This window comes from Amborella trichopoda, chromosome 10, assembly GCF_054954075.1.
Source record: "Amborella trichopoda isolate Santa Cruz 75 chromosome 10, AtrichopodaSantaCruz75HAP2 v2.0, whole genome shotgun sequence".
Taxonomy (NCBI): Eukaryota; Viridiplantae; Streptophyta; class Magnoliopsida; order Amborellales; family Amborellaceae; genus Amborella; species Amborella trichopoda.
In genome coordinates, this window is record NC_142345.1 from 39287275 (window position 1) to 39307481 (window position 20207).

Here is a 20207-nt window from a genome sequence, read left to right on the forward strand (position 1 = left end):
GCTAACCATCGATTTTACTCATGCTCCATCTCATCAAGAATCCCAAGATGAGGTACCATAGCATTAGGTCTCCTGATTCTATGCTCATGAAGTTCAGAATGTTACATGAGAACTTAGCTCAACTGTCATCTGCTTAACTGGAAAACATAGATTGAGACTGGGTAGATTCTATAGAAAGCAGTGCCCTCAAAGCTAATTGAGAGATTGTTCCATTACTTTCACTAGATATCGTACCTAATAACAATGATTGATACAACCCCATGTTCAACTGCAGAAAGGGTACGAAGAACTAAAAACCTTATAAAAACTCAAAATTACATAAAAAACATACCCAGCTTCTTGCAAAGATCCCACCTGAAAACATCTGTCTACTAACTTTGTCCTGCAGTTGCAGCAATACATTTCAAACGCTTCTTATGACCAATGAAGCAGTCAAACGATCATGAGCACCAGTGGACAGAATAAATGTCACCGATATAAGTTGTCCAATGTCTAGATTAGCCCCAAATAGCAATTTCCATTTCCAATACAAATAAATGAAGAGCAATACCTTATTACCCAAACTAGATGCTATTTAGAGTAGAATACAAGAGGCTTGTCACATGCATTCTCTGTCCAATTATTCTTTCATCCAGATGCCTTTGATAGGGCAATAAATTCAAATCTATTCCATTTGGAAAAGAAACAAAAGAGAAACCATATTGAAGAAGAGTACCATACACTAGTACAAGACATGAAGTGAAAAGTTTTTCTCCATGTTTGATCTCTGGGTGGGTAGAATGAACAGAATATAAAAATCACACCAAAGCCATTGAAAACTTTGATTCAATTTCATAAATGCTGCATGTTCACTTCAGATTTTCAAAATAATAATAGAAGCGAAAAGCACCAGTCTGGCAAGGACGAGTAGCAGTGCACTTTTCAAGCCAGCTATCTGACAAGATTCCATGCGCCTGACAATGGCAGCAACAAGATCCCGAATGTGCTGTGCCATTTGAGAAGGCATATGCAAAATAAGTTGTAGAATGTAGCTACCCACAAAGAGTGATCCAGAGCTGTCCAAATTAGGGTCCAGAAGCCTGCATGCAGATCATTTTCAGGTCAGCTCCACATAGCATAGACCACCAAATACAAATGGGACAAGCATAATAAACAGGCTGTGTCTTCTGATAGCACACTATCTACACGAGGCTCAAAGAAGATGCATTGTGAGAAAATCTAAATAACATAGAATAAAAAATTCTTTAAGCTCAAAATAGCACTATGGATTTCTAGAAAATGACTACGGTTATTGACCAACTTTGGGGCAAAGAAAAGGGTGTTCTGCATGCTTTGGCATGAAGCGTGTCAGGCACCAAGACCATAACTGACCATGTGTCATCACATCAGATACTCCAGCTGACACATCCGGCAGCTGACACATCCGGTCAGTGTTGCCAAGTGCGTTCGATATTTATTTTATCTAGCACTGACAACGCCCTGCTCACCCATCGTCAAGTGTATTAAGATATAGGGAGGCATGTGTCCTACTTCCAATTACAAAGCTCATGACTTAAACACATCTGTCATGTGTGGTATTTAAGACATGCTTCTTTAGAAGTGTGCAGTGCTCACATTTTTCTAGAATAGCTCAAATGGGATATATTGGCCATGTGTATATTAGTTCTACATATATTAATTAGCATTTGAAGTTTATACATGGCCACACAAGCACCTTAAGGTACCAATGCTCAGACTCTACCATTAAACGAGAGTTTTGTGTCTGACATGCCACTGTTTAAGGAACCATATTAGACATATCATGCCAATTACACAACCATGGATGGTGACATCCTTGTGACCTAGGTTATCAATAGCATAAAGAGTAAGACAAATTCAACTATAATGTTCCAGAACGGCAAGGCATAATCTGATTTACAGTGATTTGACTCATTTCTAATCATTATTAGTAGCTTTTGATGTTTTCTACGACGGCGTTATCAGGCTGGACTGCACTAGTTAGTCCAACCAGTCAAACTGCTAACCGGTGCCTTGGCCTATTTGGTCCAACACAAGGACCTGGTTTAGTAAAATGCAGTCAAAACCAATATTTGACCAAACTCTTTTTTACTTGTTTGACCAGCTACGAAGACTTATTTTGTAATATCTTATATTTTTAAACTAGGGTGTGGTTTATATAAGGTTGCAACCTTAAACAATCCAATTAAGGCGCACCCACAAATTTTATCATAACATGTAATTTTGGTGTAAAAAATTCTTAGGATTACATAAAAATCTATTTTCATATCATCATCATCATTTTAGCATTTTTCCAATTAATTGGAATCAGCTAAATGAATCCTGGTTCTCCATTCTGCTCTATTAAAGGTCATATCCTCAGTGACGTCATAAGTCCCTATATATTTTCATATCTAATTGTAAAATTTTCAACTTCAAAAATGGTTAAAACCAAATAGATCTATAAACATATGAAAATTTGGAAAATGGACGGTCTAGATAATGTGTTGCAAGATGCACTATTTTGGGATTCAAAATCTTTTTCTTTTTTTTTTCATATTCATACATTTCGGTGTCAAGATGAACAATTAGAGGGTTTTTCAACATTAAAACAACCTTTTCCAATGGATTTCAAAGGCGCATGTTTAATTCTACATTTTAAGGTTGCAACCTTATATAAACTTTTTCCTTTAAACTATTCTCACAATTTTATTTTTACAAAAATCTGGTACAACTAGTTAAACTTGTGATTGGACAGGTTTTGACAAGACCAAACTCCTAAACATTAAGAGTTGGCCCAATTCTAATGAGATTGATCCATAATACAGGTATCATAAATATGATCATGTTTTACTACTTCGCTTTGTGATAATTAACCATCAGGATTTACATTAATCATAAATCCACATCATGGCAGTATAAGAGTTGAATGTACACACAAATATTTCCAAAATCCATAGAAGGAAAACGACCAATATCAAATTCGGAAAGGATGACATGACATTTTCAATAATATTGCAAGGTTTGTATGAGTGGGACCCAAATACAAAAAGTGGAAGATTGAAAAGGAAAAATACTTCTTTGCAAATACAAATTCATTACACTAGCTATATTTAGCCATAGAATTGCATTAAAGTTTCCATTCTACAATATAGCTGCACTAATTCAACCAATGATGGAAAATACGCCAGCCCAACTGCCTAGGCGGGCTGCCTAGTCGGCCAAAGGGCTTGGGAGCATCACCGAAGCCTAGGCGGGAGGGGGGGGGGACATGCATAAAGGCGACCGCCTAGGCTGGCAGCCCAGGCTGGTTGTCCAGATAGTCCAAGAAAACTTTCAGAGAGGGGTGAAAGTGCCCCTCGGTCAGGAGCATTTTCAGTCTTTTAACCCAAAATTTCTTTGTATTAAAACCATGGGGGGTCATTTTAGCCCCCCAAATCCCTTGGAGAACCAATTTCAAGCCAAAAACATACTCATATACGGAATTCATGTGAGTAATCCAAGATCAAACGAAAATCCAAAATTTTCGATTTCTTGTGAAATCGAAAGCCATTTGCGCCCAATCTTTTGGCGCTTGAAGGGGATGTAAAAAGAGGTTTTTGGGAACCAAAGCTCACCCTTTCAAGGCTTGAAGGATTCCATTTTACAGGCTATAGATTTTCAAATTTTGGATTAGGGTTTTATGAGCAATTATATATTTGTCATAAGATATTTATAGATAATTATGTTTTTTTTTATTTGCAATATTTTTTATTTATTTCATCTTTAGAATGTGGTTAGTATTGTTTTGATGTGTTTTAATTTTGTTTACCAATTTGGATTAGGATTTGAAGCCCGAAATTCATTAAACCTAAGCCAAATCAAATGCATGGGTTCACTGTTTGGTTTCTTCTTCTTCTTCTTAATTTCTTTTTTTTTTTAAAAAAAAATTAGGCATTTGAACTCAAATCCAGGGGATTTGGTATTTAACCAAACCTTAAAAAACATAAAAAATAAAACAATAAAAAACAATGGACAATTGGGTTCGCTGGCACCCGCCACGGTAGCTTAGCTCCCCCATCGCCTAGGCGCCACCCCACGACTTTCCCAACATTGAATTCAACTTAAAATGATACTATACAATGCAACGAGCAAGAAACACAAACCTTGAAGCCGCATCCAGCAGACTTCTCAATGTAAACCCAGGATCTCCTCCCCAAGAGAGCAATTCTGCTTTACCCCCTAGTACAAACGCAGCTAAGCATTCTGTTGCATTCTGCAGAAGCATCAAACCCCCAAGCAATTGGAAATGGAAAATAATTAAATAAATAAGTGGAATGAACGTCCATACAGGGATGACTTAACCAAAACAATGAAAAGCACCACACATTACAGATAAGAAAGCTTACTTGCATCTCACCATGATCCTCACTTTGAATAACTATCTTGATGATAGAATTGAAGCAAACCTCAAATGCCACTTTTACGACTTCCACAGGAGCATTCTGCAAAACAGGATCAAAAAGCTTATACATATGCCACTTTGAAATTTAAAGCAAAAACCAAATGAGACATATGATTTCACGAGGGATATTCTGTAAAATGAAAACAAAGTAGTCATATACAAAATTAAAACTTCCAGTAGAACACACACAAAGCAATAATAATGTAATAATGTCCTTACCTTCAACAACATAGTCAATATATCCAATGAACCTGCAACCAATCCTTCAGGCTGCTGCTGCGGCTATCAAATTCCAAATACCACAATAAGAACCATGCTGCATAATAACAAAGTTCTGAATTTCAATGCCTACCAGAAACAAAAGAAAAAAGAGATTCTGGCTTATCAAAAGCTTTAAAATTGAGGCATCTTGCAATCCCAATCATACATACATTTTCCAAAACAGGGGCAATGGAAGGTAAAATCCGCGAGACAAGAGGCTGCAGACATCCAGGAACATTCTTGATTGCCTGAGAAGTCAGAGTACAAAAATTTCATCACACTAAACCCAAAATAAAACAGCAGCAACCATGCTCCTCTAGACAAGACATGATAAAGTAAATACAAAGAAGCGTATCTGTCCTTAAAATGCTTCAACAACAAATCAACTAAGTCATAGAGTTGAAAAAAAAATTGGGTGAATTCTTAGAGTTGAAAACATGCGATAAAGGAAGCATATATTTTTTCTGAACATGTTAGCTTTACTATTTCCATTAAGGAGTAAAGAGGGGTCCAAGACAAAAAAAATATAGGCTTTCCACAGGCCGGGAGCTCTGCATACAAAAAATGTGCAAGCCACCAAGGGGTGCGCTGCACAATAAATTAAAGGCCACCCCTAAGTAGGGAACCCTGTAGATAGAATCATTAGGCCAGTAATTAGTAACCAAGTAGGTACACAAGACACTTCCAAGTCAAAGTCCATCAAAAAAAGGGGCTTAAGGGGTTGTGCAGTGATGATGTAGCAGCCCCCTTAGCGAGACTGTCAGCTTCCTGCTATGATTCCCACTAAGTATGCCTCCATAAGACTTGCATATCCTTGCAGATGTGAGCAATTTCATCAAAAATTTGAGTGAGTGACCAAGTTAGGGAGTAGATGCAAAAGTCCAACTTATCACGCTCTTAAAGTCTCCCTCGATCACTACCGAGGAGTTCCACTGAGGATTGAGCTGTTTGACGCCCTCTAGAAGAGCCAATGCTTCTGCTGTTATAGAATAAGTGTCTGATATTTTTGGAGAAGGAAACGAGGGTAGAGCCACTGTGGTCCCTAGGGAGAGCCCCAATTCCTGTGGGGCTAGGGTTGTCTAGGGAGCAACCATCAAAGTTGAGCTTGATTTGTCCTAGGTCTGATGGCTTCCAAAGGGAAGCTCGTGAGATGCGGGTTTGTCTTAAGAAAAGAATAGCTTCCCAGTCTTGATAGAATGCGGCATGGGATAAACCTTTGAAATGCTTGTGGTTGGTAGCCCAAAAGATTACCAAGGATTTGATGTTGACAAAGAGTTCAGCCGACGAAGCTTGTCCACCTCGGAAGATCCTATCGTTATGCTCAATCCACAAAGCTCATAAGAGTGGCTGCCAACGAAGCCTTCCACAGTAAGATGCCTGCTTTTGGCAAACGGAAGGGGTGCAGAGAGCTGAAAAGGTGAGTGACAGATGTCGGTGTTACCTATTGCCATATGAAGAACCGGAGGAGAGCTCCCCAAATTTCATGGGCAAAGGGGCACAAGAGGAAGAGATAGGTGTTGCTTTCCTCTATGCATAGCACAAAACGCATCTGTTAGGGGCCTTCCCATCTTCCTTTGCATTTGGTCAACCGTGAGGACCCTCTCGGACAAGGCCAACCACGAAAAGATTTGCATTTTTGTAGGGGCAAAGGAAGACCAGGCTTGTGCTACCAAGGAAGTGAGTGACAATGGGAAAGTGAGTGGCTGCAAATGTTTAGGGTAAAAGGAGGAAACCAAGAATTTCCCAAGGGACTTCAGTCCAAATGATGAGATCAGGGCCCTGAGGTGCGAGGAACCAGTTATGGAGGGCTGCAGCGAGGTCTATAAAGTCAGCACTTTCAGCTTCATTAAGTGCTCTCCTAAAGGTCGGGTTCCATGTTCTAGTGGGACCCAAGAGGGTCAGTTCATCGGCCACCAACGTTCCTTGGTTCTGGGATAGTCTGAAGAAGGATGGGTACTGGTCTGTGAGGGGGGTATGTCCAAACCAAAGGTCGTACCAGAAACAAAAGCACCTTCCTTCCCTGGGATGAAAGCGAATATGGCTTTTGAATAGAGCAAAGGAGAAGAGGATGGACTTCGACTGCTGTCGGCATGTGGAAGAGGGACAGCTGGTACACCGGAATATTGGCAAGAGTTGCCTTAATGAGGGTTAGACTCCCTGACAGAGAGAGAAAGTGGCCCTTCCAGCCAGAAAGTTTGTGATCCACCTTATCGACCATGTGGGACAAACAACGCTTCTTTGGTTTGCCAATCCACAGTAGCAATCCCAAATAATTAGAAGGAAGAGATTCCGCCTGGCCCCCCCAACTGTCCGCAAAGCTCGTTGTAACTTGGAGGTCCAGAGCAATGCTCTATCATCTTAGATTTGTTGAGGTTTACTTTGAAAGCCATGGAGAACTCGAAACATTTTAGAAAGAGTAGAAGGTTATCAAGTTCCTACTGGGAGGCACCGCAGAAAACGAGGTTGTCGTCGGCATATTGGAGGTGGGTGGTGATAGGGCCCTGGGGTCCAGACTTAAACCATGGAATCTTTCTGAAATAACATCCGAGAGATGAACTGGCTGAATAACTCGGCCATTATAGCAAATAAGAATGGGGAAAGGGACTTGCCCTGCTAAGGCCCTAGAGGAGGGGAAGAATCCTTCGGGTGACCTCTTAATGAATATAGAGAAGAAGGGTGGGAGTAACACGCTTTCATCCAGTTCCTCCAACGACTACCAAAACCCATCCTAGAGAGCATTTCATCCAAGATAACCTAGTTTACATGGTCATAAGCTTTCTCCCAATCTAATTTTATGACCAGCCCAGGTTATTTTGCTAGGTGCCTGGAATGGCTGCATTGGTGGACCACAAGAACCCATCTAGATTTGCCATTCTTCGACAAAAGCACTTTGAGAGGGGGAGATCCAGCTCCGGAAGCTCGATCCTGCACTTTGGGACAAAGGATCCCATTCCAAATGTTTTTTAGATCCACAAAACTGGGGATCTAGATCCCTAGTTAATGGGAACCAAATCCCTCTCATCCCAAACATGGGTCCATGACTAAGTGGAATCGAGCCTCCACCAACAAGAAATCGAGTTTCGTTTACATTGGTACCTAAGATCACCAATACAATTCAAGTCGCATGCATTGACCACACCCTCTCCCCCCACCCATCCTCTCTCTAACTCCCTAGCTCATAATCTCTCTCTCTCTCTCTCTCTCTCTCTCTCTCTCTCTCTCTCTTATATATATATATATATATATATATATATATATATATACAAGAGCATATTTCTCTAAAACTTGTTAAATCTGAATCAGCTTTCAGTATTGAGATCAACAAATTGAGAAACATTCTCAATGCCCACAATGGCGACTAGGGTTTGATGCTTGAAGTATGAACTTTTAACTTGTAAGTCACAAAAATAAACACTTATGGAACCCGCAGATAAAAGACAGTAGCTGCAAACCTAAAGTTTCGTCATGTCCTCCTCAAATCCTTACTTGCTGGAATCTCTATAAGCTTTATTGAATTGATCTTCGACTCTAATGTCCTCTCAATGACCATATCCACCATTACAAAGATTCTTTGCAGATTGACCCCTTCTTCGTCCTTGGACTCTGTTTTTTTTTGCTTTGTATCTAGAGAGTGTTAGACCAGATGCATGCCCAATCACCTGTAAGCAGAAGGACGAACCCAAATTGAGGGAAAACAAGGACACTGCATTTTCATCAAACACCAGAGCTTTTTTCATACCTGAGGACTGAAATTTGAATCCACTTTTTGGGATTGTAGTTTCACTTCTGCCTTATGAATACACTCCAATGGTAACAAAAAGATATTCTAAACATAGGATTATTTGTATTACTATGGTTTTTGACTTCGAAAAAAACATTAATCATATCGTTTAATGGGCTTCATTCCCAAGCTAGAGTACCCTAATTAACTGCTCTAGGGCAGCCTCCATTCTACGTTGGACAAACCTCGATCTCATATACCTATATTATTTGTCCTAGACATATTTGGATTGTGCTCCCTTCATATTGAGTTCACGATTCCTTTAACTAATGTGTACAAATCTTGATCCCTATCCCACAGATCTTTGTGCATCTCCTGATCCCGTGGTCTCGATCCCAATCTGGGATCTGACCTCGCTCCCAATCCCGGTAACTATGCAAAGAACACTACCACAGCAAGAAGCTACCACATGCCTAGGGAAGCAACACCTCTTGTAGGTAGTTTAGCAAACTGAGGTGTTGATAGGAAAGGTAACAGTATTTTGGGATCTCTATCTATTATGAGCAGTCACTGTTTGTTTCTAGCATACCTCAACATTGACCATATTTATTTTACTTCATTAAATCATCACCAAAAAAGGTCACTACTAGGAAGTAACACTCTCCCCAAGGAACATTTACACAAGCCCTATCAACTCTCACTCTAGAAATGTGATCAAGTGGCTTTACAGAGATGAGTCAGACAAGCCCTACCTTGAGATAACTGGTTGTGCTATCAGAGATAGCCAATTCAATGTAATTTTTTACAATCATTCCCAGAGAAGCAAATTTGGAAGCCCAGAAACCCTCGTAAAGACTGTCATGCCAACTAATGATATGAAACAGGATCTACCTAAAGATATTAAAGTGTAAGCATATCAACTGCCAGTCAGAATCAAAGGCTTTTATATAAAAAGCCAATAAACAAAAACATACACAATTCAGCACCCACCTCTAAAACTTCAACAAGGTCAATGCTGATAAATGGATCTGAAACATAGTGCACCCACATGTTAAGGATCAAAGGAGAGAGAATTGGTTCTAAAGCTGACGATGCAGAACTCCCTGTCAATTCAAAAACACAAACGAACAGCAATTTACATTAAACATACCAGTAAAAGCCATCAGGTATTGCACAATGTACTTATGATCTGGCTCAGAGCCTCAGAACATCATAAATAAGTTGACTCAAATAAACAAAATAGGTCAGACCTGCCTTAATTGCTGCTTGCAGTGTTTCTAACACCAAGTGAAGTGTTTCGTCAGAAGCCTGCAAACGACAAACTTTTCAATGAGCAGAACAAAATAGTTAAGAGAAGGAACCATTTTCTGGAGACATACACACCTGCTTAAGAAGTTCAGTTACAGCAGAAAGCAGTCCCATTATGTGTGGCTGAACAATCTCTGGGCTTGACTCTGGTAAGAGCTGGGAGAGAGCTCGGCAAGCACCAATTATTACAGGTGAACGGCTGTAAAAATTGAAATGTTCTTGATAGTCGAGTACTAATGTAAATGTTATATAATACTCAATTTATTGGTATAGATGCGACTATCTAGTCAATAAATGATGAAAACTTACCTATCTGAAGCAATTGCTTTCATAGCAGCATAGAGATACTGTTCATGAATCCTACGGCCAACCTGCCCATTGTAAAGCAAATAATTAACTAGAAAATTTCAAAGAGATATTTGAAATTCTAAAAGGCCAAAGAACAGGCATTATTTACCACAGAGGAAAACTTGGCAACAGCCCAAAAAGCACGTGCATGAAGAAAAGGATACTCATGCGCCCCTGCAGTGACAGCAAAAGATATAACTAAGTAATATTTATTACGTATATTTTTTCGTACATCGCCAACAAATACAGCAATAGAAGAATGCCATACTTATCTGGACATCTTCAGTAAGAATATGCTCTAAAAGATCTTTAAAGCCGAGAGTCACTCCATCAACCTAGCAAGAATAAACCATGTAGAAAAATGTTAGACTACCGAAGTTTCAAGGAATTGAAATTATTTAATCCTGTATATTACAATACCAGAAGAAAGCACAAGATTGCATTTCATAATTCGTGGGATACAGATTATAATTGGACTCTGAGCAAAAGAATACAGACAAACCTGTTCTCCATGAAATGACTCTGAAAGAGAACCTAAAGCAAAAATAGCTGCCTCCCTCAACTGCCATCAATGAATGTTAGAAAGTGTGTAAGTCCAACAGGATATTCAAGTGAAGACCATTAGGATATGAAAGAAATATAACAACAGTAGAGCAAAAATTGAATAATGAAAGAACCAGAAAAACCATCATCTTAAAAAATGATGATCAAATATAAATGTCAGATTGTTTGCAACCTATCAGACAGCCATGCCCCTCAAATCCACTGGCATGAACAAATCAGAAAGTCAATGAGTGCAGTAGGCAGTACACATACACGCATATGCCAAAGTAAAAAAATTCAGAAAGCTCCCAGAAAGTGCCCCCAGCCAATCCATCTGGAAAGAACAACAACGGTCAAAAAAAAAAATTGACAGCAAACCCAAGCTGACCAGACTCAGGCAATTTGAGCAGCCAAAAGCTCTCACTACTTCTAACCAGTTTTGAGACATCTTCAGCTGGGTCTAGATGAATATTTGGAGCAGACCAACCAAAGCAACTAATGATATCCCTTTCTATTACTTCATCCAGCACAGATTTGTGGGCAGGGCATCATGCATATAGATATAAAACTAGGTTAACAGGTTGAATGTGGAACATATATGGGCACAGGAAAGGAAGCATAAGAACTAAAACATGCACATGCATATCACTGATATGGTGCATGCTAACACAAATGCACACGCCCAGATTGATGTGTTGATTTCTTTTTCTAAAGTCCAATGGAGCATTATTCATTGACTCTGTGGTCATGAAACATATGCCGTAGCCGTTTTCCTACATTTTAATTACATTGTAAACTTCCTTTCAGGCACATAGTCATTTGCCCTGTACTTGGTACAAACCAAAGTTTTGATCTAGTATCTTTCATATGCTTAATCAGAACATATCTAGATAGAGACTAATCCTGTCCACCAGGAACTGGAGCACTGTTTAAAACTTCACCACCACCCAAGTATCAATGAAGGGTTTCATTCATTCACTGTATTAGCAGATATTGTCGTACAGTACGTCTATTATATAACTCAATGAGTTGGCCAAGACAACTAGTCTCGGCACAAGTTTTAAAGAAAAGTAATTGCAAGAGTTTCAGAACTCAGGTTTCAACTAAACTGGCCTTTATAAGATTCAATCCACTGGTCTGACCAGTCGATAACATGTAAGCCTTAAGTTCTTAATTTAATTTCAAGAGATATTTAATTAAAACTCAAATCAGTAAACTCAGGACTTGGTAAGTTTATTCAGCTAGGGAGCAAACCAAATCCCAAGGATCCTCCAATAAATGTTATCAGAATCAGATCAGTTATTGAACCTGTGAGGGCACCGATCTGGTTCAAACCAGCCAGTCCATCACTCAGATGGCCTGAAAAAAATGCATAAAAACAGAAGATGTGCCAAAAGGAGCTAGCTCACCAGTCAAGAGAAGTCGGGAAAAATTCAAGAAACCAAAAAATGTTAAAAAAATTGGTCCGAACCCGTCAAATCCAGGCTGAACCAAAACGTTCGCACTGGTCCAATTGGTTAACCTGCCAGTTCAAACCGGCTTTGACCTTTTTAGACCGATTTGAACTGGTTCTAACCAGTTGAGATTCATAAATTAGACCCGACAGGTTCCAGCTCCCATTCATAGTCCAATGACGTCCAAATTGAACACTTTGATTACTAAACTTAGAATAAAACGAGCAAATTCATGTATGTGTATGAGGGCAACATAACATAATTCACAATAGCATAATTCTCCTTCCAAAAAAGATCAAATTTCATTTATCAAAGAAACTTCCTAGAAAGGAAAATTCAGCCCTCTTTTAAATCACATGGATAATCAAAATAACCACATCTATCCTCTTAGCAAGGATAATATACTCAATATGGTTCAAGCAAGAACCCTAGTCCGGCAGAAAATGAAACATACAAGTCCAGGTATCCAAGTCGCTGGTACCCTCTGGAGTTGGATAGCTGCCACAGCTGCAAGCCTAAACAACTGATGTTTCACTTCTATACCCTAAAAATAAGTTAGATACAAAATCATTTCCATATAGGTATATTGGAGATCATTCCCACATAGGATACAAAAACATTTCTTCATACGTACTTAAAAGGAAAAGTAAAGGTACACCTACATTTCATGTTTTTCCCTCTGGTGCATTCTTTGACCACATAATGAACACCCTAGGACACGCATTGCTTCCCAATCTTGTTGAAAGAAAGCTACAAATGTAGGATAACCATAGAAAGGAAATAGATTTTCATTCACCAGTTACTTTGGGTATGTAAAGTGCAAAACAAAGCAATTAGTAATATTATATATATATATATATATAGGAAAAAGCTTAAAAACGCCTATAGGAGAAAATGAATAGTGTTCGCCACCGTCACGAATTGGTCTTTACTGAGCTCTGGAGGTGGTTTGAAGACTGAATTGGTCTTTACTGAGTATATATATATATATATATATATATATATAAACTACTAGCTACCAGCCATACACTAACCTACTTGCTTGCCTTAGCTACTAGCTTGAACCTACTAAACCTAAACTAAACTTAACTCAACCTACAACGAGTTCAGTCGTTAAGCTACTTGAGAATCCAATCGTTAAGCATATAGAGTTGAGTAAACTTTTGTTTAGAAGACTATTTAGATCAGAGACTAATCGACTTTTATCATCGCCATCGTCGTCATCCAAGCCTTATCCCAATCATTTGGAATCGATTACATGAATCATGTTCCCCATTCTTCTTTATCACGGGCCATACCCTCAGTAAAACCAAAAGTCACCATATATTTTCTCACTACCTCTATCCATGTCTTTTTGGGCCTTTCTCTTACCCTTTTAGAGCCTTCCATTTAAACCAAATTGTACCACCTAACCGGTGTTGTATTAGGTCTATGCTACACATGGCCAGCTCACCTAAGTCTACTTTCTCTTATCTCATCGCCTGTTGAAACCACACCTAAGTTTCCTCATATGCATTCGTTTTGAATTCTATTATTTCTTGTCTTGTCACCGATCTATCGCAACATCCTCTTTTTAGTTATGCACATCCTATGGATATGTTGTTTCTTGATCACCCAACATTATATCCTATAAAGCATGCCTGGACTTACAGCCATCGTAGGAAACTTCGCCTTCAGTTTCAAAAGTATGCAGCAATCACATAAAACTCCAGATGCACTTCTCCACTTCGCCCACCCAGCTCTAAATCTATGTGCGGCATCTTCCTCAATCTCTCCAATCTCCTGGATTATCGACTCTAGACATTGAAAACAATCTCTTTTAAGTACTTCATGACCATCTATCTTAACTACTTTCTTGTTCTACTCCTATTATTACTAAATTTACATTTCATATATTGTCTTAGTGAGACTAATTTTAAAAGTTTTAGATTCTAGAGCATCCTTCTGACATTCTAACTTTGCGTTGACGTCGTTTTTAGTCTCATGGATCAAAACTAGGCATAGTTTTAAAAACCTGACCGCCCAGTGCCTAGGCGGTCCAGAATCGCCCAGGCCTTGGAAGCCAAACTAGGCAGATATCCCTAGGCACCCAGGAACCCGCCTAAACGCGCCCTTGAACCCGCCTAGGCGCCCGGCGGAAATGCGGCTCCTTGAGGGTATTTTTGTGTCATTTTTTAAATACTAAAAGGGCAAAATTGTGGGTTTTAGGTTTATTTGAAATCTAAAACTCATTAGAGGCTATTTAAAAGAAAGAAAAACCAAAAAAAAAAAAAAATTACTAGGCCCACCAAGTTCTGGGCACTTGCCTAGGCGATGGGCGGCCTGGACCCCCCCGACCGCCTAGGTGTTACCTACCGCTTATTAAAACATTGAAACTATGTCATCCGCAAGGAACATAAACCACGGTACCTTATCTTGTACATAGTTGTTAACTCATCCATAACCAAACCAAAGAGATATGAGCTCAGTGCTGACCCCTGATGTAGGCCCATTATCACTGAGAATTCACTTTTCTCTACTAGTTGTCTGCACACTAGCTAACGCTTCCTCGTACATATCTCAAATATATATAGAGAGAGAGAAAGAGAGTGTGTGTGTATGATTTCATGCAACAGATCTATAGTAATGTAATGAAATAATCTTCAAAAACTATGTTAGTGCTACTTGCTTGACCACAATTTGGACGCTGCCAGCCCGCATATTATAGCAGGGCTTAGCAATAAATATATTTTTTAAATATAATTTGATCCTAATTTTCAGAGAATATATAATCTTTAATATGGAGATCATGAATATTAAAAAAAAAAAAAAAAAAATTGAAAACTAGAAATAAAAATTACATTAAGAAAACATTTAGACCATTAGTTATAATTGTTTTAGACCACGTATTTTCATCCATGACAGATGCTTTATACCTCCGGACCGCATATTGTAGAAATGCAGTCTAGCCCCGCATTTTTTAAATATATATTACACTCTTTTCATTCCAATGAACAATCACAAAAGGCAAAATTTGAAAACAGGCCCGAAAAAAGTGTTTTTTAGCACATTTTATATGCTTAGATCTAAGCCTTAGAAGTATTTTATTTCCTATCCAAATTTTTTTGATAGTTTTATTATCATTAGATTAACAATGTTAAAAAGAAAATATCGATTTGGAATTTGTAAACGCCTAGATATTGAAATTTACCAAATTGATGGTCTAGATTCATTATTGGAGGGGACCGATTTTGACCACATCTAGACCTCAAAATGATCTGTAGTTTATTGAGAAATTATAAAAAATAACCCTTTTTTTCAAAAAAATTGAAAAAGACCCAATGTTTTAAAAACCTCATTCATGCCAAAAAAAATTTTACTGTTCATTTGTTTGTGCCTCAAATGCCCTTCAAGATGATGGTCATCATGGGCCAAATAAGTCAATGATAGCACAGCTTCATCAAGAGGCTATCAAGGTTCCATTCGAACCATGATGGTTCACATAAGTTAAAAGGGTGCGGTTTCTATAAGGATGCAACCATAAACAATCCAATTAAGGCGCACCTTAAAAATTTATCATCACATGTAATTTTTTTATAAAAAATTCTTAGTATTATCTTAAAATCTATTTTCATACCTAATTAGAAATTTTTAAATTCCAAAAGTAGTTAAAATCAAGTAGATCTATAAATATATGAAAATCTTGAAAATGGACGGTCTAGACAATGTATTGCAAGATGCACTATTTCCAGGACTCAAAAACTTTTTTTTTCAAATTCATACATCTCAATGTCGAGATGATCGATTAGAGGGTTTTTTCAACATTAAAACAACATTTCCGATAGATTTTTGAGGTGCATATGTGATTCTACATTTTAAGGTTGCAACCTTATATAAACTTTTCCCTAAGTTAAAAGACCATCACAGCTCTCTTAGAACAATGATGGTTCCCATTTGTTAAAAGGCCACCATGGTTCTCTTAGAATCATGATGGTTCTAATGAGTTTAAAACTTCACAGCAGTACACATTTAGAAAGTGGATTTATGCGCATCATGGACCTATTTGGCTCGTGATGACTTTCACGGTCCTAATAAAAATATTGGGTAGAGATGAGGTTCTTGAAAAAATTGGGGCTCTTCAGAATTTTTCAAAGAAAATGGATATTTTTGAAAATTTCCCCCTTATTGGGATGAAGAGAGTGTGTGTACAAAATTTGGGGTCATATAAATGCAACAAACATTATTTTCTAGAAGTGTGGTTTCATTAGATTACAATCAAAATGGTGACATGATATATATAGATACACAGTTCTCTTAGAACGATGATGATTCCCATGTGTTAAAAGGCCAACATGGTTTGATATATATATATATACACTTCTCTTAGAACGATGATGATTCCCATGTGTTAAAAGGCCAACATGGTTCTCTTAGAACCGTGATTGTTCTCAAGAGTTTAAACTTCACAGCAGTAGACATTTAGCAAGTGGTTTACTTTTCTTGGGGAAATATTTACACACCAACCAAACGTAGAGTTTTTCAGATTAATTGTTTTAAACGCTGTAACTGTGAATGTTTATCTATCGTATGGCCCACTTGGGTCCATTATGAGCCTCTCTCGCTATATATCTCTCTATCTTGTATTCATCTCTTTCTCTCTCCCTACATCTCTTGCATTCATCTCGGTGAAAGGTATAGCAATGCGATCTGATGGCGCAAATAAAATGAAATTCAGACCTATCGCAGATGTTGTTGCTTCACCATAAAATACGTCTTTATGAGTAATCTATTGCATCAAATTTAGGGTGTTGTTAGAAATGACATTGCAAACTCGGTATTGCAAACTCTGTAATTTTGAAATGTCACGTCATTTGGACAAACACTAAAAAAAAGGATTCAATTATCACATCATTGGAAAATAGTTTCTTTTTTGAAATAATTCATAAAAAATTTGGAATCTCCAGAAAAAACATATTCCAGGAAATCCAAACAGTGAAATTGCATCTTTCTGGTCTCTACCAGATGCTATTCAAACAGCACATGCCCATATTTCAGGAAATGCCAATTCCAATAAATACCAATTCTAAGATACACATTTCCACAGGATTGAAAAGCTAGGAAACCAAATGTGCCCTTAGGTTCTTTTAGGGCATGCCACAAGGCACGACTCTCTTAAGCTTTTTAGGGTAGGGCTTGCCTCCCTCTATGAGCCCTAGGTAGTGTGTGCCATCTCCTTAGGGCTACTAAGGTGATGCATGCCACGTAATGAGAGAGACTAGAGAGAGATGAGATAGTAAGAGAGGGGCATGGGGAGAGAGAGAGAGAGAGAGAGAGAGAGAGAGACTATGAAATAAGATGGATAGAATGAGGAGAGCCACTCTCTATTTATAGCTTTTAAGGGGTCTAGGGTATGCCTATCTGAATTAGAATTCTACTTGGTTATAGGACTGCTAAGTTATCTGTGAGGTGTGAGATAAACAAATACGAGCCATCTATCCCAAAAATCAGTCATTATGATTTAGGGATGCATCTCATCCTTTGAATCTTTGAATCTCATCCACTTCTATCTAGACTAGAACTAGGTCTTCCATAATCCCATAAAATTTGAACTCTTATTCACGTAGAAATAAAACTTATAATTACTATAGAAATTAAAAGTCAAAATAGAAGAACTAATTAAAAACTGCTTTGGTGAAAACATAAGTAACCAAATCAAATAACATCTTTTTGAAAGATTTTTTTTTTTTTGGGATGAAGTTAACATTAACATCTTTTTAAAACATTATTAACATTACTCAATCCTTAACAATTAAAGAAATGACAAGGGCACCCCTCACTAGGCTGGGATGTGTGGGCCATGTGCCCACACATCCCACACATGTAGGGCCCCAATGTGTGGGGTTGGGCCCTTGATGCCCACATGGGTCTCACAATGCCCCTGGAACTTTTAGAAATTACAACACTGTCCTTTTTAGAGTTTTAAGCAATAAATTAATTTTAGAAAAACACATAGTCATAGATAAGGTTGAAAAACAATATTTCTAAAGTTAAAAAAAAAACAAAAAAAAAACATAGAACACTTAGAAATACATCTATAAGTGGATTGGTATCACTGGGTCAAGAAAAAGTGACTGTCAGGGCACGAGCCCTCCATCCATGCCAGTAACCGTGATCCCAAAGCTATCTTCTCAAACCAACCCAACGAAAGCCATAACCCATAATCTCATGCAAAGGCCCATGATTGGCTCGTCAAAACGGGGTCAATAAATAGCAGATCCACAATTTCGAAGAATGTGGATTACGGATTCCCCCCCTTAAGGGCACGTCACACGCACATATCACTATGATGCAAGGGGAACTCTCTCTATTCACATATCCCTTTGTAGGGTTGCTTCTTAGAATGCGATTATAATATATACATGCTATGCAAAAGTTTGTTTTGGATTTTGCCCTTGCACTCACTGGCCTACAAATGTGCGCATGAGACTACAAAGCTCTATTGGCCTTCAAACCATCCTTAGGCATCTCTCCGACCTCAATAAAAGATGACCCTCTTGAAACCCTCAATGGTAGTGCTTATGCCTAGAGAAACAGGTTTCAATTATGACCAGGGCTATAGACCGCCCAACCCTTGTCAGTCAACCAACACAGTCCCACTAAAGTATGTAATCCACTATAATTGTTTTCCTTTCTCTAGAACTAAAACCCTGAAAGAATGGTAAACATCTGGTTTGCTTGGCTCTTACCGAGGCCTTAAAGAGAGAAACGGGTCTTAGAGGAGAATTTGTGGGAATATGGGTTTTTGTCCATGAGTTTGTCAATTAAGAAGAAAAATAGGTTCATGAGGAATTCAGCCCCCTCATTTTGCTGTCCAATAGTAATTATGTGAACAATTTTCAGTTTATGAACATGTAAATATGGTTCTACCACAAAGTCTTTGCAAATATGTACTGATGCAGTAATATGCTTATAATGCAATAAGTATGGTAAAACATCTCAGTCTAGGCAACTCACCTTCCACCAATCTGCAGCACCAGAAGCCTTAGCTTCAGAAGACTCCCTTGATCGCTTTTGCACAGCTTCTAATATGGCCTTTATCCCTTCTTCCTCATATGCATTAACAACTTCTTCTAACAATAAGATCCCTGATAGGAAATAACTAAGTCCATTAGCACACAAGTTCCCGAAACGCAGACGCTTTCCAAAAAGGACTAAAAGCAAACATGCAACAAATTGTAAAACAAAAACCATCAACTAAGTCTGAATAAATTGATATGACATATGCTGCACAACATGACATTACATCATAGAAATTTACCAGTGAACTTTTAACTCTTCGAAAGTATTCAAGTATAAAATTCCAAGCATTCCTTAACGGGGATACTGATTTAGCAAAAGAAATATGTGACAAGTTGTTTATAAAGACTGCTCAAACCACTTGAAATTACAAAAGAGAACAAAAAAGCACTGTATATTTCGAAAGTTAAAGAGTGCAATAGATGAAGCTCCATGCATTCCTCAAAAGAGGATACAGATTTAGCAACACAAATACGTTAAAAAATAAGGACCGCTCACACATCGTGAAAAAAAAATTCCATATTTCTAAAGTAATTTTCTACATAAAGGGGAAGTTGAATGAATCATCAAAGCATACCATCATGCCAAGACATTAATGTTTCATGCAAACATTTATAAATATTTCATTTATTGATTGATATATCTGGAAATTTGGAGAGTAGGCATTTTTGCATTTTGCTGCTGAACATTTTACATTTGATGAAATTACTTTAGCACTAATAAATTATGAGACTGAAGGAATGTAAAGAAAACAGGAGAAATAGTTAACTGACACAACAGTAATGACATACCTGTGATGCCTAAATTAGGTTCCAGTTGAGAAAAATATTCCCCACTGGATGGAACCCAAGGGGGTATGCAAGGATTCCATCTCTGAACAATGGTGTTGCGCCCTTTGTTCCTTGACAGGGAAAAAATGGTCTAAACCCAACAAACTCTTTTTCTTCGGAAATGATCCAATAAAACGCAACTCCACATGATCCATGAAGGATACCCATTATCAGATGATCACCGTTAGATGCTGGTGATGGCCCACAGCATCATCTGACGAATATGGTGGACCTTTGAGCAGAGT

At 38.2% G+C, this 20207-nt stretch overlaps 1 protein-coding gene across 21 annotated transcripts in view; it reads right to left on the bottom strand.

Annotated features, from left to right (window-relative positions):
- The window catches only part of LOC18434055 (ARM repeat superfamily protein), a 47093-nt gene that overhangs the window by 9137 nt on the left and 17749 nt on the right, over positions 1-20207 (bottom strand). For 6 of the 21 annotated variants that reach the window (XM_020666978.2, XM_088848790.1, XM_020666977.2 and 3 more), the window contains 13 exons: positions 19070-19200; positions 10582-10641; positions 10348-10414; positions 10189-10253; positions 10041-10102; positions 9807-9930; positions 9674-9731; positions 9414-9526; positions 4873-4950; positions 4661-4723; positions 4386-4481; positions 4143-4252; positions 890-1079 (listed from right to left, as the gene is read on the bottom strand). In XM_020666978.2, the coding sequence (XP_020522637.1) occupies positions 890-1079; positions 4143-4252; positions 4386-4481; positions 4661-4723; positions 4873-4950; positions 9414-9526; positions 9674-9731; positions 9807-9930; positions 10041-10102; positions 10189-10253; positions 10348-10414; positions 10582-10641; positions 19070-19200 (1217 nt within the window). Of the gene's footprint in view, positions 1-807; positions 1080-4142; positions 4253-4385; positions 4482-4660; positions 4758-4872; positions 4951-8154; positions 8362-9413; positions 9527-9673; positions 9732-9806; positions 9931-10040; positions 10103-10188; positions 10254-10347; positions 10415-10581; positions 10642-19069; positions 19201-20207 lie in introns of those variants that run through there. The other 15 variants (XR_016042025.1, XR_016042026.1, XR_016042017.1 and 12 more) reach the window with 10 other exon arrangements.